Source organism: Antennarius striatus, chromosome 19, assembly GCF_040054535.1.
Source record: "Antennarius striatus isolate MH-2024 chromosome 19, ASM4005453v1, whole genome shotgun sequence".
NCBI classification, from domain to species: domain Eukaryota; kingdom Metazoa; phylum Chordata; class Actinopteri; order Lophiiformes; family Antennariidae; genus Antennarius; species Antennarius striatus.
Window position 1 is genome coordinate 3,315,001 of NC_090794.1, and position 18,388 is coordinate 3,333,388.

An 18,388-nucleotide genomic window follows, 5' to 3' on the forward strand; every position below is an offset into this window, starting at 1 on the left:
GGTTCTGACCCACCTGTAGGCTAGCATGATGATCTTCACGCACAGTTTTGCTGTCACATTTGCTCCACATTCAGACTAAACCAACGCCTAAAGTCAAGTTAAAAAACATAGCGTGTCTTTCATGTGGACAGTTTTACCTTGGCTTTATAGATAAATTTTTCAATATTTATATGTACAAAGTTCTCAGCTAGGTGGCAGTACTGGAGTTGGGTGACGCACAAGCAAGATGTTTAAAAGGCTAGCAGCATTTAGCAGCTAAGTGTCTGTATTTACAATGAAGTATTTTCTGCATTGTAAGGCGTACCTAAAAGGCTTTAATTTTCTCAAAAACTGACAGTGCGTCTTACAATCCAGTACGCCTTCTAGTCCAATGCGCCTTATAGTGCAGAAAATACTGTAGTCTTTTGATGGGACCTTTAAGGTGTTATGGTACAATGACAGAGGAGAGGCTGAACAAAAATATTAAAAGACAATTAATTATAAGGACTATTCATCTCATCTAAACTACTGAGAGCTCACAAAGTCAGAGTTGGGTGGAATATATTCAGATTAGTTTTAGCGCATGTAGACGCTGCCACAACCAATTTCAAGAACCTGTCCTGGTTAATATGAACCGACAGTGTTTCTGCCTCACCGGGCATTCATTAGTTCTATTATTTTTGCTTTAAACAATTTGCGTTTTGGAGCGCGGCACTTCAAATCCTGTTTGACTCCCACTCACATGAAAAAAGAAAATGTAAAAATAAAAAGAATCAAAACAGCTTTTATCATTTTTAGGCTTTAACCACAATTTGACCTTCTGGTTTTTTTGTTTTTGTTTTTTTCATTTTTATCGTCTCTGATTTTTGTGACTAAAAATATAAATATCCTACCAGTTTAGAAGAGAAGAGAAGGAGAAAAGTTAGTCAAAAGTCCTTCATTAAAAGAACAGACTCAGCGAAACAAACAGCACCTGAAACATTCAAACCTATTACAGCTGTCCAGCTATGCAAAAACAGACGGGATGGGGGGGGGGCAGACAAATGGCAAATGGATTAACTGACAACCTGATTGGCAGACACAAAGATACACACACTACTCCAGGAAGCTTCAGAACTTTAAACATGACCTGAAGGTTCTGTGAAGAACTCAAACTACTTCTGCACTACATCAGATACCATAGGTCGCTGCCTTGAGGTACTTTAATATGGGACTATTGAGATATAAAGATATGAACAGGCTCCTACTGCAATTAACCGGGACTTACTTACGTCTTCTGTCAGTTAATCTGAGGGAACAGAAACATCTCAACCAAAGAAACTTAAACTAAAACTATGTTGTGTCAATCCTTTGACCACATTTAGCTTCAATGTTCGGTATGTTAAAAATTGTACAACTATTACAATAACGCATATAATTACTATAATCAAAATAACAATTTTAATTCATATCACCCAGCCGTAATTCATCGAGTGCAGCTGGTAAAGACATGTTAGCTGAATGATGGAATGACAAAACAAGAAGTTAGATCGCTAAATGATAACGCACGCATTGAAAAAGAAACTTGTGGAAGTTGAAGATTGATGAAAATGACAAAAAAGACTACGGCAAAGACAATGAGGATGATGATGACTTCCACAGATGAAGCTCAGCTCTTGGCTGGCCACTTGAAACTCACCCTTCTCAGCACGCCCCATGTGAGCTGCGTCCAACAAAGCAAAGCAGAAGATAACAGAGCAGAATTAGTTGGGATAGCACACAATCACAAGAGAAGAACAGGTCAAGGTTCAGCAAACATCTTTGGATGCAAAGACGACATCGCTACAGCTGACAGTTCATTTCTTTAACAATTAGTCCGTTACTTGTTTAAAATGTCAAAAATTATCAACTACATGCAGACAGGGCTGTGATTTGTCAGCTTGGGATTTGAATGAATGCATTATTCGGACCTGGAGTACATCAGCGCCACTTGGCCATGCTTCCACTTTTTCCCAGTGGCCTCTCATGGCATAGCACAAAATTCCTTTTCTAGTGTACAACCATAAACCAAAGAACATTTTGAACTTCAAAAGAGACCTTTTATGACTGATTGTGGTGCAGATCTTGGTAAAACTTTCTCCAAGTGATGAAAAGTAAAGAACAGCAACAGTTACCCAACCTCACCCTTTGCCCTTTGCTCCCCCTCACCCTCATGTTAACCTAAAAATAAAGATTTTCCCAGGACTGTCGTCACCTGCCACCACTTGTCGGAGTCCCTCTCCGTTACCCCTGTGCTCACAGGAAACAGCCGTGTCTCCATTATATATCATTATCACCTCACACTAGACTCCACAACTGGTTCCGAGGCTGCTCACATCTGTGTCGGCGTGTGTGAGGGAAAGAGTGTGTGAGCACTGTAACGTAATTAATCAGCTAAGAGTGTTGATTGCTTAATCTGTCATTAGCCAGCCCTGAGTGAGTGTGTGTGTGTGTGTGTGTGTGTGTGTGTGTGTGTGTGTGTGTGTGTGTGTGTGTGTGTGTGTGTGTGTGTGTGTGTGTGTGTGTGTGTGTGTGTGTGTGTGTGTGTGTGTGTGTGTGTGTGTGTGTACGGGACTTAGCGGGGCGTTTCAAGCTTCTCTTGTACCGACAGCTGTGACCAGAACCAAACAGAGCAGAGCAGAGATTGATGATACTGGACTAATACCGTCATTTATCAGGAATGTGATATTTCAGGGATTTGGGGTTTGTTTCTGACGTGGTGCCTCCCTTCATTTCCAGTGGGACTCAAAACACTTTCTTGGTTCACTTCCTGCTTGATGACTGATGATGCTTGATACCCATCACAGGCCTGATATTAAAGGTTAATCCCGGCCCTAGCATCACACCGGCGTATTTACATTTACCTACTTTCATGTACTGTAAGTCATCTATTTTATGCACTAAATGTAGAATATAAAGAGTGTGGCAGTGTAGAAAAGAGCAAACCCTTACAACTGCCTATCAATCAATTAGACAGTTTGTTAATTATCGATTATTACTAACCCTAACCCTAAGAGAAATATTGAATTGTTCAGCACAAAAACAAGTAGTAAAGTGAATTTGTTGCTTTTGATTGACTACATAAAAGGACTTTTTCTTGGTTAATCTGCTCATTTGGGAAACCTTGTCTTATAACTGACGATGAGGAGGAACGACACATGAGATATGTTTTGGAATTTCTCCTGCTCGATCGATTAATTAATCACAACACACACCGCAGACATTTTATCTTGAGAAATCTTTGAGAAACTGCTTTAAACTCTGACTGACATTTTAATGGAAATTGCATGAAATCCTGTGCAAGTGCATGCTGTTCTTGGACAGCATGGTATGAAACCCTGAGTCAAAACCAACGTCAATCATACAAGGTCTTTACTCTATACCTTACAACGGCAAGAGGCTAAAAAGTTAGCCGTCGCTACGCGTCACCAATCTGCTTTCCAACATGAACCCTCAGTGCATTCATGTATGGCTGTTCACACATAATGAGGGATAAACTAATGAATTCTCTCAATGGGATAATTACATTTTACACATAGGCATCAACCCCCAATGACTGATGAAATGAGGCAGTACATTCAAAAGAGACGACTTTCTTAAATCTACTGCTAAATTGAAATCCGTATAGATTGGCTCACAGCAAAGCGGCCTTTGATCTGAGGAGAGGACATTAAGATGGATCTAAAAGACGGCTGACTGAAGCGTCACTTTTATGGAGAGAGTAAGTAAAACACCCTTTGATTCGGTGCCATTTGACGTAGCATGAGCAGAATGAAAATGTGTTTTCACATGAATGTAAATGAGCGGCAAACATTTCACATGCTCATCTTTCTACTACTGTACTCCAGAGGGCTTAAACGCATCCACCTCCCTTTTTCTCTTGCAGTGACAGCAACACACATTCGCTCCATGCAGGCACACAGTACATGACAAGGAAACAAACACCGACACACACCCCTGCATTTTTCAGAGTCTCTTGAGTGGAGGAGATGCCCATGGCCAAAAAACCAATGGTTGCATTTCTTGTTTTTTCTCCTCCTCCTCCTTCTCTTTCTCACTCTCACTCTCTCCCTTCTAAAGGGAAAACACACAATTCTATTTCATCTCGCAAATGGAGCTGAAAAGTAATTATAATTAAACCAACTTGGTTTCTAATGTTCAAAAATACTGAAATAATTTAAAATGATAATTAAACCGGCTCAGATGTGGCCTTCTAATTCATCTGGAGACACTAATGGGAAACAATTATTTCACTTCATTAAGATTAGAGACGCCTGGAATCTGTGTCACAACTCGATCAGAGAGGAGGCAGATTTGGAAAGTTGTCAGATTAACATAGACTCAAGTTATTGACTTTGTAATGGTGCACACACATTCGTGTTTATTCAAGTGACTGTAAAAATAGGCCAATGCAAAACTATCACAAAGCAGCTTGATAAGACAAGACAAGCGAGGCGGTTCTATAGTTTAAGTAAGGAGAAATAGCAGGAAATGAAGCAGATTTACAGAAAAAACAGACACAATCTCAAAGTGACTTTGTTAAAAACTGACAGATTTAAATCCTTGCATCTGATGTTTCTCATCCTCATTTGTGATTTCTGAAAGCAACAGGCAGCTCCGACACAACGCCCCAACACACATCTCCTCTGTGATTCCCTTCGTTATTGGCTCATGATCCAATAATCACCTCTACTCCCCAGCGTCTGTTCACACGAGCTGTTTCAGCCCATTAACCCTATCAGCTTCAACATTATAGGGAAGTGAGGGTGAAACTTGGTGATGAGAACGCTGCGCTCCGGTTGATTTGCATCAGATGTAGATTTTTTCCTATGAAAGTGTGAGAAATGACAATCTGTCCTCTGAAATTTAAATTTGATATTATCAGTATTCATGAGCATGAAAAGGAAAACACATGGTAATTAAGTATTCATCATCGCACTTAAAGAATCAAGTCTCTTTTATCTTATTAACTAATTACTCTTCTGCCTGCTTTATTTAAAAATTCATATTTTTTTTGTATGTGCAAAATACCCAAAAGCAAATTCTCCTTTATAACCCCCTTCCCTTGGTAATGATAGCCCCTTCCTGCTGTGTGTACGTCGGCATCGACTTACTAGTATTTACTTGCAAATTAACAGCGCCTAGATTCCCAGAGAGGCCTCAAAGAAATTCCACACATTTGTTACCCAGAGGGCCAAATGTGTGTGTGGGGGGGGGGGGGGGTGCGGGGCTATGGGTGGGGGGAAGGGGGCAATAAAACGTTCACAGATGAAGTGGTAATTAATGTGTAATTTCTATGCAAATTATTAACAGGCCGGAGCGAATAGCGAGAGGTTTTTGTACTATTTCTGGTCATTTCCATCAGTGAAATGGAGCGTTTATAACGCCTTATAAGGTTTTAGTGTGACTTTGGAGGTCAGCTCTTTAACAACTGTTGGTCAATTCAACTCAAAAGCCTTAATGGGCTTGAGGATGGGGGGGTGTGGTGGTGGTGGAGCTTTGCAAAACCAGTGTGAAATGAATATGAGCCGCGCGTAAAGACGGATTGTGGATCTGTCTTCTCTGCGCTCAGAGTTCTGATTACGACCCAATGCGGAAATAACACGCACGACAGCCACGCAGACATTCGTTCAGGTAGAGATTTTTCCACACATTCTGCAAGAATGTGTGGAAAAATCAAGAATGTGTGGGGACTTTTTCTTTCCCCCCCGCGTCCTGCGACACACACGCCGCCGGAAAATAGCCCCCTTTCCACTGATTCACTTTTGAATGCGTCCCGGAGCGCAGCAGGCAGCTCCGGCTCTCCTCTTACGCGCGTACGTGTTTCTGCAGCCTGCGTGGAAGGAGACGGGAGCTCCGCGATCCTGGATCACGCACACAACTGTTTCTACTATAGTCCATAAAAATCATCAAAATAAACCTTCTAATATGCAACAAAATGAAACCACAGTCTCCACGGACAGATAAAGAGCCGCACTTCAATCTTTCCTCTTCTCAAGTTGAACCACTCGATTAAAATTCCCACTTCATTCCACGGGGTGATCGATGGGGGAGGCTTTCCCAACATTTGCGTTCTAACGCAGTGCGAAAAGTTGGAACAGAAAAGAGTCCAACAACAAAACAAAGCAAAACAAAACAAACAAAAAAAACGATCGCGGAATAGCCGCTGACTTTTTACGCAGAATTGGCAAATCTCCAAATAACACGAGTGGGGAAATAACTGCTGAAGGACATGAAGAGAACGACACGATCACAGTAAGAAACCGTCTTATAACAGTAATCCACCCATTACCACTTCAATATCAGACGTTGGATGTTTCATCCGTGCACGGATTAACTTTTTCGTTATATTGTCACACAATTTAACTATGACACACATTTTTAAAAAAAATTTTAAAGTTTAAATTTGTCATCTGATGATGTGAATGAAGTGGATTTTTTTTTTTAAATTTTATGCTCGTCACATCAAAGGGAACCTCACTCCGGGGTCCGGAGCAACTTTGTGGCGTCCACGGTTAAAACATTGTTTTAACCGTGGACGTTTTAAACAGTCTTTATCACTGGTGAAAGTGGGGAACCGGCATTTCACGGGTGAGCCACCCTGGAAGCGTCTCCACGCATCCGTGAAGGCAGTCACGCTTTCAAACACGTCCACGCAATCCGGACGTGTGGCATCAGAGGGTGTCCGACGGCGGCGCGAGGGCGACCGGACGAGCGCGAGCCCACACAGTGTAAAACACGGATGCTAACTTTTCCACTACACCTGCGTGGAAAAAGTCATACGTGTACGTGGGTTAAGGGGAACCGAGAAGGTCCAAACTTTTTTTTTTTTTGTTGTTGTTGTTGTTTTTTGTTTTTTCTCCTTACGACACACAGAAAAAACCGTTCGTCCTTACCTGTCGGTATCTGCCCGGAGACGTTCCCAGCTGTCGCGACGAGGAGCAGGAGTAGACGGGAAAGTGTATCCATGTTTTTAAAACCGCAGCCGTGCGTCGAGGCGGTAACAGTTTCCCCCACGAAAAGTTTCTTTCCGGCGAGTTGCTCCGTCTTCCGCGGACTTTAGTGGTCTTTTCAGCGGGTTATTATTCCTCCTGCTGTGGTGGGTTCAGCCGCTCCATTCTCTCCTCTCTACGGGTTCTCTTTTCGCTTCCAACGGGCTCTCGCGGACACCAGACTTTGTTTCACGCGGAGAGAGGGAGCGCGCGTGCACGAGAGAGAGAGAGAGAGAGAGAAGAAGGGAGAGCGAGCGCACGCTGTGACGTCACGAGGCAGGCGTTTCACAAGCAAAACGCAGGAGCGGTATTGAGGATTCTTCTGGAGTTTAGAAATTTTGTTTTTTTTAAAAAGTATTTTGAGAGTAAAATTAGAAATAAAATTGAGTCATATTGTATTATAACGTGAATACCGTTGTAATTTCGAAAAAGTCATGTCAGTACACGCTTCTTCACCTCTTTTACACACTCTCCATTGCCTCACTCTTCCACCTGGGTACTTCTCATTCACACATATCTGTCTTACTGCGGCTAATTTTCATTCCTCTCCTTTCCAGCACAAACCTATCTAGCTTTTTCTCCACCTGTTCCCCGCTCTCACTATGGATCACAATGTCATCCGCTAACGTCATAGTCCATGGAGATGCTTGTCCATCACCATAGCGAACAAGATAGAATTATATATAAAGAATTATATATTTACATGTGATATCTTTATATCTTTATTGATATCTTCAATGATATATTTAAAGTTTTACAATTTCCACTGTCTTTATATATTTATTACCCCATTGCACATACACACATACTGTTTATATAGTACATATCTGTTTATTTGGGGTTTTTTGTGTTATAATAATTTGATGCTTCATGTGCCTTCAATTGCCCTTGCCCTTGGGGACAAGTAAAGTTTTTTGAATATAATTGAATTGAATTAAAGCATTTTAAAGCATGAAAGTTGCAATTTTTGTAAGAAAAAAGTCACAATATAAACAGAATATTTGGCAATATCAAAATCAGCATAGTTTTAAGAGTACAAGAGTACAGTAGTAATATGAGAAAAAAACGTAATATTTGAAAATTAATAAAATAATAAAAATAATAAAATAATAATAAATAAAATAGCTTAAAAGCAAAACCTCTTGATGTTGCAAAAATATAGTTTAAATCATCGGGGAAAATGTGAAGTTGCAATTTTATAAAGGAAAAAAAGCTTAATACTATAAGAATACTCGTAAAGTTCTGATTTTAGGCTATGTATTAGAGGGGAGGCATCAGAAAAATGGTACCAGCATCAAAATGTGGACATGGAGCACAGTAATCATAGTAATGTGTATAATTATGTGTGAGGATTACATTTATTATCTGCACCAAGAGGCGATGTTTTTGCAGCATTGGTTTGTCTGTCTTAGCAGGATCAAACAAACATTAAAAACTAGATTTTCATGAAACTTTGTGTGAGGGATGGGTACATTCCAGGGAAGAGCCCATTACATTTCCGAGAGGATCCATTTGAGCGTTGAACCTTGCAATATGAGGCGTTCTAACGATTTTTTTGTAAACTATATTGAAAGATTCCTTGAAGGTTGAGTCAGAAGCATGTGGGCTTCAATTTCCATGTTTTGCCTCTCATCCAAAAGGCTTTGTCAGTTTGAAATGACTGGTGGGAAGTTTTGGGTGGGCCTGTTACTCTTATTTCCCACAGGAGCTTAAATGTCAAACAAACAACCAATCAAACAAACACAACTGAAATTGAATGCAAAGTACTTCTGAATGTGTCAGTAAGCAACAATCTGCTAACAAATTTGCTATGTAAACATAAAGGGTGATGATATATCACAGTTGAATTCACAACCTACTCCAGAGAGGCCACATAAATGAAGTTACTGAGGGCTTAAACATTGGGTTATAATGCAATTATGCCAATAAAAAGGGTCGATCTAGCCACATAATAACAGCCACAAAAGTTCTGACACAAAAATATTTAAAATTCCTGGCACAGTCTGGCTCTGGGCCTCCTAAAGCATTCAGCTGCTCACCCACAGTGGCCCCTAATTTATAAAGCATATAGAGTAGAAGTGAATTGAATGGAGAACGTTCAAGCGTGCGCTACGTGCTACAAGAAACAAATTAAGAGTGCAGCATTTGGATGAATCCCTATTTTTTCATCATGAATTTCAGCACAATAATTAAAAAAACAACTTTTAAATCATTTCAAATTAACGTCCTTCCTGGTCAGTTAGCTTATGTGCAAAGTGGTGTATCGAGCAACTAATTTTCCAGTGTTAGCACCAGTATCTGCATGTTCCTGTGAGAAATGGCTAAAAACAAAACATTGCCCACATTTCACCATCTGCCAACATTGGTGGCAGCCACGTTTGTCAAAGTGGGGGCTACATGACATCACAGCAGTCCTGCCAGAAAGAAAAAAATAGAGGGTTTGATTTAGTACATAACTGAGCTAAAAATACGTGTGGATGGAAATGTACAAGCAGGGAAAGACTGCGTCTCCTCGAAGTGTGTTTTGTCTCTCTTAGTGCCACCTCCCCCACATTAAAGCTGTGAAAAATCTCCACTCCCAGGGTTCTGGTTGAAGGAGACAGGGATGCTCTTATAGACTGAATTTGGCGTCTGCAGAGACAATAAGTACGTTCCAAGGTCTGCTGGGCTGTTGATGTTTTTGTAATTACATGTGTTTTCTTCGTGACCTAAGAGTAAATGTGACCGTCTGGCACGGAATTGCAAGTCTCTGCAAATAAACCCTGGTGACCTGTCACCAAATATTACTCCGACGCTACTGCTCTGCTTCAAAATGTGCATTTGCAATTGTTAGAGAGTGTCTGTAACCTGCTATTATAAACAGTTTCTCTGGAGTTTGCTGAAGTTGCAAGTTCCAGGTTGTTATTTGCAGTTGTTTTCTTGTACACAGAGTTGTCATGGCATACTTTGTATGCACTGATGCAAGCAGCTTTTACACTGGCAGGTTTGAACGCAGTGGGCTGAAACCATCTAAGCATGCCTGTAATTTACCTCAGGAATGATTTCACACGGCACATACAGTGGATAGAACTATATTTGCAGTAATAGATTTTTCTGTCACCCTGGCCAAGAGTTCCTGTTCCTCCATCGGTGGTCATCTGAAGTTCAAAGGGAGGTTTTTCCTCAAACGTCAGAATAAAATGCGAGATATTTACACTTCCACAAATCACAGATATGTTCATTTTCTTTGTTAAATAAATCAAAATCATCTAAACAACACATTTTTTGTGCCTAAAATGAGGAAATATTAAGCAATTTTTAAAAAATCAATCTAGCTGCTAAGTACATAACATGTAACTTAGTATAAATAGGCATGGAAATCTTTCATTCAGTCCAAACTGTAAAGTATTCTTATTCCTTAGATTTTCATGTGGAAACATTTCCTCTCCTTATTGTGTTTATTCTTCGTTTTTCTTTCTGCCAAATTTTGTCTTGGACTGTGTTTCTGGTCCACAGTGATTTGAAGACATTTGTTTCCTTCCCACCATTGTTTTTCTCATCCATCACTTCAAACCGGACTACCATACCGCATGTGGCAAAAAAAAGAGAAGAAAAGACAGGTACGCTGCTGTGTAACAACCGCTCTGGTGGATGGATGGAAAGTTAGACGACACAGAAGAAATCTGAGTTGGAAATGGACAGCAAGCATAAATAGATTTTTTATTTGGAACCACTGGATGAACCCTATTTGACAGCGATGCAGGTACATTGTTCCTGTGCAGGCAATTTCCAGCAATCTAATCTCTCACAGCACTCACCAGACCTCACCAGTAGCTCAATGCAATTTTGAGAACATACGTGCCATTCGGTGTCTGGCCTATGGTAGATTGCACAGGAGCCTCCTGTGTTTTCAGACCAACCATATTGCCAGAATAGAATTAATATATTGGCCCATTTTGCAAAACCATGTTCAGTGGAAAGGTCTGTTTTTATGTCCGGTGACAGTGTGGGTAATGCGTTTTAGATGGTGCATCATTGTGCTCTGGATTGAAATGTCCCAACAATTACTGTTTGGACCGCCAGGAAATTTCTGTGCAGACGTCCGTGATTTCCAGGAAATGATTCCCAATGATTTTAGTGATGCTTTGACTCTAGATCCAGCATAACCCACAGGTCAAAGGTTCCTCTGGTGCGACAGTGTCATGTAGTTTCATGTTGTTGAGATTTTGCAGAGAAAGGTCACTTATTGTAATTCTGGTATCAGTAGAAACACACTTCACTGTTCTTATTTGACCTAATTCCAACCATGTTTGGTTGTGATAAGGTCATGATGTGGTTGGGTTTGCTGTGGTTGGGTTTGCTGGGTCTAAAATAAGTAAATCTCTAACAGAGAAAGTATAACCTGCTAAACAACTCAGATGTGCACCATCAGGAACTTGGGTAAAACTAGCATGACTTGTTATATTGACTAGATTTAGAGAATTGTAACACACAAACTTCGAAAGAGATCCCCAAAAGCATTGTGATGATTGCGTCTGGGGTTATTTGAAGAGAGGAGGCTGCTAGCAAAGGAATTGCAACATATAAGATTACAGTATTAGCATCTAGCGTGAAGTTTACACATGATTCAAATAGCGCTTTAAAAGTAACAGAATCTCATCATCTGCATAAAGGTTAAGGACCACCTGGACCTCAAGCTAACCGCTACCAGCTGCTTATAAAATCTCTCAGTCATGCATCTCACACATCATGTATAAATCATATATACCCTCCTCCTGGCTCGGCACTTTTTACTCAGAGATGGATCCAGCGTTGTTGCTCACAGGTGGAACAACAAAAAACACTGTTACAGCCTCATCTGGCTCACACGGAACGGCCAGACGCCATAAAGCCTGTTCAAGGTGACAACAGAAGGAAAGCCTGTGTGAAAGAAAGAGAAAGGAGGAGGCGGGAGAGTGCAGCATGAAACGGACAGCCAATGGCAGGCTTGCACAAACAGTCCACCCTGAATGAGTAAAAACACTTATCCGGTCACATTTCTCACACCTATCTGCTAGACTGGCACAGACATACACGGACATTCCTGCTTCCCCGACTCCACCGACTCGATCTCTAGCTCTCTTCTGGCACTTAGGTTCAAAACTTCAACCCCAGCTGTGCTTAGGAGTGATTAGCAAATGGAAGGATGCTAGCATGATGATGATGAATATATGTCATTCCCAAGGTATTACAAATCCTTCCTCCTGCATCATCCGCCTGCTTTGTCTGAAGACACAGATAGAAAAGTCAAACATTACACTGCTCTACTGGCTTACAGATGAATTTAATAACAGAAAATAGGAATGCACCCCCACAGGCCTTATCTGTTATTCTACTTCAGGGAAAGCCTTGAAATTTCATGATAGTAAATTTAAAAGTTTGTGTGGTGGTTTTGACTCTTAGACGTATTCAGATCTACTGTAAATGTGCGCACAAGCACAGCTAGAAGAATCTGATCTCAGTTGTGATGCTGGATGAAATAAATTAGCCTTATGAAATCATTTACTGAAAAATATTTTTAATTCCTCAGTGCTGGAGTGATATTCCAGACCAGACATGATATTGTCTGTTCAGAGAAGTGAGCAGGAGTCCAGGTCAACTGATCTGAATGTAGTTTAACAGTCTGAGTGAAAATGAGTTTAATTTTTTTTAGTCCCTGTTCATCTTGATGAGAGTCTCTAAATCTATTAACCGCTTGAAATGAAGTCTTTTTAAAGACGCAATCATAAATAAAAAATAAAATAACCCTTTGAAGCAATTGTACCTGACCAAAACCTTTCTACTTGATTTAGTCACTGAAAAAACTTTTCTATCATCGGCGTCGTAACTGAAATGACATCAATGATGGTTTTGGTTTTGGATTTGATGTCTGGGCTGTATTTTCTGATTTACGGATCTCCTGACAGGAGAAGCAACGAGGAGAGGAGGATGGAGCAGCTGCTTCAAGGCTATGCAGCCCCCACGGGGCCTTCCTGTGGAAGCCGTGACCCCCACTTACACCGAGGAAGACAAGAACGGGGCTTGTTGCAGCTCAGTGAGGACTGTCATGTCTGAGATGATCCCTCAGACATGACGCCTCCAAACATCAGCGTGTCGCCACGTCAGAGGAGTCCTCCCCTCTAATCGATAGTTTTGCTGGAGGCAGTTTTTCAGCCTGAGACACCAATGAATGAAAGAACGAGCGGCAACACATCACAGGAAACACAGCCGACACACAACCAAGACTAACGTGAAGGGAAGGAAATAATCCTGCCCCGACAGACAGATTATTGCCATCCAATCATTTTTAAAGTTTCAGCTGCTCTTCCTTCGGTTCATTCCCGATTCGCACGTTGTAAAATATTCATGTTATTGAAATGATCGATGAACAACCAGAGGCGTCTCCTGTGTGCGTCTGTAGACTTTTGCACTCTTTCCTCTCTTCCACTCCTTTCTCTCAGAGCAAAAACAAAATCAGAATTAGTATCAAAATCACAAACACTCGGCCTGCAAACCGAAACAAGTTGATAGACCTAACATTAAAGTTTATTCCAATCTCATAAAAATAAACTTGTTGTATTTTCCACATTAGGGATAAAGACATAAGAAAATAGGGGTCAGGCTGAAAAATATCACTTGAAATTCTGGACATGATAAAAAGGAGTCGCACACAGTAGTTTGATCCTGAACCAAATGATGTGTTTGTGCTTCTGAGTATTAATGTGCATAAATAAGTGCCGGGATTCACCTCAGGCACCAAACTGGACAGAGATTATTTTTGGAAAAGGACAGAGCGTCCTTGCATAAGGAGTAACAGTCCTCATGAGGTGGAGTCTGTACTTTTTGATGGCAAATATCTCACAAAAGTAACACAATGACGAACCCGATCAAAGAAATTTAATAGAAAGTTTTTAAATGTCACATTTAGCTTCTTCCAGATAAGTCATCAGTGAATACGCTTTGATTTGTCATGGCCAACAATGTGAAAAGGAAATAAAACACTATAATAGCTCAAATATTCCAAAGAAATTAAAGTCTAGCTTGTTCATAAATACAGATTAATGACGTTTGTAGAGGACATCTGAAGAAAGTTGCGCTTCAAAAACAGACTTTCACAGAGGAATCGTGATGGCAAGGACTCCATTTCTTGAGTGTACCCGGTCAAGTTGGGGACCCCAGTCTTAGGGAGGTTTTCCATATCCATCTGGGAGGAGATCAGAGGCAGACCCAGGACTCGCCGGAGAGATTCTATCTCTCAGTTGCCTTGGGAACGCTTTGGAATCCTCCCAGAGGAGTTGGTGGAAGTATCTAGGGTGAGGAGTGTCTGGGATTACCCTCTCAAACCGCTGCCTCTGCAACCCGGATCCAGATGATTGGTTGAAAACAAGAACAAAAACTAGAATTTCCACAGAGGTATTCACTTTCATATGTCAGAAACTTCCTTCTTCATCAAAATATTTGCTTTACAGAATTTTCCATTCAGTTCATATTAAAAGAGCAGAAGTATGAAAAAGATAAACACATCCACGCCAGAAAGCTGAAAGACCGCATTCACAAACAGTGGATTTGCTAATTCCTCAAAGAGTAAATAACACTGGTGTGCAACTGCTGCTGCATTCAGCAGGTTATTTGAACATTTGTTGGAGATTGGTGAACAAATCAGGTTCTGACAGAAAAAACCTTCACATTATTTAAACAAAGTGCAGCTAATTGAATAAAACAGGGCTAATGCTTCAAATGAAGGAATTTGACCCGTCTGGGGGAATAACTATGGGCAAAAAGGTTATATACTTGTTTACCAACAAGCAGACTGATGTGTACTAGAGGACTTTATGTGAGTCCAAGTCAAACATCCACATTTTGTTCAGAAAGGAAACGTTCGCATTTTGGGGACTGTGTTCAAACTGAAAAATGAATCTTAACTGGGTCATTATAATCTGTGCAGTGGAACCTCTGGCTGACCTTGAGTTCTAGCGAATCATGAACTTGAATAACACTTCCAGCAATGACCAAAAGTTTATGTCTCTAAAGTGAAAGTGAACATGCCACAAGATGTCACTGAAACTTTTCCATGTGAAGCAACTTCTCAGCCTGGAAGGCAGCTTTGACAAAACAATTTTAAGTTGCACTTTGGTTAAAGTCATGATGTGATGGCTCCTCCCTTTAGCAGAGCCTCTGGTCTCCCACAGGTGAAAACACCTGTGCCTCATTTTCCCATCACGCTCCATCTGTTCTCAACCGACACCCTTCACCGGATTGTTTCATCTGGTTCCAGCGTTACTGTAGCATCCAGGCTCTTATTTTGGAAAGTCCTTCTTGTGAATTTCCTGACGTCCAGCTTGCAGTATAGGCTCTTGGTCTTGCTACATCCATTTCAGCCCTCAAGCCTCCACCAACCACCAACCAGCCACCAACCTCCAGCCACTTCTAGCCTCTCTGATAAACTCATTATTTGTTCAGCCTTTTTCCAAAGGCTATTTTTCCAACTTCCACTTCTGCAACTGAAGGAGGAAAAGACGCAAGAAAAAAGAGGACAAGAGAGAAGGAAGGGTGGTGAAAGGATGGAAAGATTTCTTTAAGCCCCGTGTTAACATCCGCTAAACCATTTGGGGTCTGCATGTGAGCGATATGTGCGAACAAGGTCTCAGCAGAGTGAGGGCACAACCCTCAGTGTGTGTGTTTATTTTTGAAAATCTCAGACAGCGAGATAAACTTTGCGTTCGTTATTTCTCCCATGCATGCTCAGGTCTGAGGTATGCAGGTTAGTGTGGGAGGGAGTCAACACACAAGCACACAAATATGCACTTTTGCATACTCTGCACACTTTCTGCACTCTCACTTGAAGCCAGCTTTTTCGGCTCGTCCTTCAACAACGTCGGGCGTCACACGATCGCTGGTGAGGACTGATTTTTTGTTCAACAACTTGGAAAAAAATTCAACTTGACGCTCGGCCAAGAACAGATTCAGACTAACCAGTTCTTATCTTTTCATCGTCAGGAATACTTGTGATGCTCCGCGTGTTTTAAAAGCAAGAAAAAAAAAGTGTGTCGGCTCAGAGTTGCCACTTAATATGCAAGGAGAATATTGGACAGATGTTTATTCATCTCTGTTTGTGGTGAAAATAATTCCTTTTGCGGCTTCAATGATTTTCCAAAATACCTAGATTGCTTTTCATCGGCTCACGTATGCTTAAAACAAATCTTCTCCAAATGAAACTACACTGAAACGCAAGCTGACTCACAAAAACATGAAGGTAGTTGCAGGTAAGTTACGAGGAAAGAAAACCATTCCGTTCAAGAAGTCTCATACCCTACATGACCTGGAGACATTCCCGCTCTGCAGTTTTGTCAGGAAACCTGTCGACATAATGAAGGCCTTGTAGGAAGCATCTGAATTTTATTTTCTCACCAGCTTTTGCGCCAATATTTATTCAGCGCCTTTCTGCCAATATATGTGCGTGTCTACAGAAGCCATGTGACAAAAAACGCGGCCAAGAATTTAAATTTAACCCAGAACACAAAGTCTGCCTTGTTGAAGTTTGTTGATAAAGTAAAGAGGATGGATTTTGCTCATAGTTGTTTATTTTAATTTAAAAAAAAAAAAAGAACCCATATGAATTAGTTTTTCAGGTTTCCGTGGAGTTGATGGTTAAGAGTGGCTGATGGGAGAAATAACAGCGTCTTGTGATCAGCCTGCATTTTGATGTGAAGCAGTGGGAGATGGAAAGCGAACATTTTCAAGTGTTATTCTGGAGTGTGGGGCTTCAAGGAATCACTATGTGTGTGTGTGTATGTGTGTGTGTGCGTGTGCGCCTGGTCCAGCTTGGCCTGGCACTGCCCGCTTGTCTCCTCTGCTGTTGCCATGACGATGGCCGCCATGCCAAGCCAACACCATATGGTTGCTATGGTAATATTCCACTTTTTTTTGGCTGCTGCCACTCAACCAGGTGTATCTGCCAGCTGGTGACGACAGGTGGACTGTGGGCGTGTGTGTGTGTGTGTTAGAGTGCGTAAACCAAAAGATCTGCGTCCATTCTTAAACTGCGATGTTTCTGAGCTCTTATTCATCATTTGTTGACTCTTGATTGATTTGTGAAGCTTTTACTTTTACTCTGAGTCCTTTCCATGTCTCCTGTTTTGCAAATTCAGCATTTTGTAGTGACCTTTTGGAGCGGTTGCTTATTTTCTTCCTGACAAAGTAAAGTATGATCTTCACACGTTGCTTGAAGCGTGCCGGCTAACAACATCATAACCACCTAACTGACATATCACCATCACCTGTCAAACAAAACTATGCTGTGAAAGGAGTGTCAGGAAAGAATTCATGACATTTCCTGCTTCCTGACATGCTGAATATCTGCCTGTGTTCTGGCTCCATAGCGCCCCTAGTGGTTGAAAACTCCTGACTGCATTCCTGAGCTATTTGTCTGTACTGTACCGCCTGCACCTTCACTGCTTTATCAGCCAGGGTGTCAGTCCTTTCAAGAGGCTGTTACTCTGGTGCTAGATTATACTCGGTGATCGCTGACGGCTAATGTCAAGAGGTGTTATTTATTATCTATTTATTTTGCTTTAAAATCTGGCTGTGTTCCAATTCCTTCACAAAAATCTACTTGTATACAGGAGATGATTACCACGTTAGCATAACGTGACATCTTGCTCTTGCGTGGAGCAACTGAATTAATTTTATTCTGACAATATTCCAAAATAATTATTATTCAACAAACATCCCTGTGGAAGGAAACATTTTCTCTAAAATTGCAAGATAATTCCCCACCTCACTGATAAAAAAAATAAAAAAATAATATATATATATATATATATATATCACAAATAGTGAAAATAGTGGGGAGATAATGACATTATCAGGTACAGTTATGCCTTTTCCTGCAGCATCACCATTATGATGATGAAAACTCACCATTCCACATTAGTGGGCCTATGCCAGCAGACCAGAAGAATGACAGTAGGAGGCCCGCTCGCGGCGCCTCCCAAACAGGATGTACCAGTCTATGAGGAGGAGGATTACAGCCTCAACCGGAGCAACACCAACCGCCAGTAGGGTAAAATGTTGCTTCACTTGTTTAAGTTCACAATCAATATTTTGTGCACATTCCCCCATACGACTCAGGAGATTGTGTAATGTTTCCTCCTACATGAATGTGTGTGTATGTGTGTGTGCGTGTGTGTGTGTGTGTGTGTGTGTGTGTGTGTGTGTGTGTGTGTGTGTGTGTGTCGTGGGCGGGGTTCCAGGCTCCCCACCTGTCTGCAATCAGCTCATCAAGAACCTCTGCCCTCCTTCATCTGGTCACCAGATTACCCAGACTGCTCTGCTGCGGCAGTGGCGGCGACACTCTCAGCTGCTCGCTGCTTTTAATTGCGTGTTTCTCGTGTTTTCTCCTC

The 18,388-nt window shown here is 41.3% G+C and overlaps 1 protein-coding gene across 7 annotated transcripts in view; it reads right to left on the reverse strand.

Annotated features, from left to right (window-relative positions):
* ptprk (protein tyrosine phosphatase receptor type K) overlaps positions 1–7,164 on the reverse strand; it is an 87,068-nt gene extending 79,904 nt beyond the window's left edge. For all 7 annotated transcript variants that reach the window (XM_068341870.1, XM_068341869.1, XM_068341867.1 and 4 more), the window contains exon 1: positions 6,894–7,164. In XM_068341870.1, coding sequence (XP_068197971.1) covers positions 6,894–6,966 — 73 coding nt within the window. In that variant the 5' untranslated portion in view covers positions 6,967–7,164. The remainder of the gene's footprint in view (positions 1–6,893) is intronic.
* Between the last annotated feature and the right edge of the window lie 11,224 nt (positions 7,165–18,388).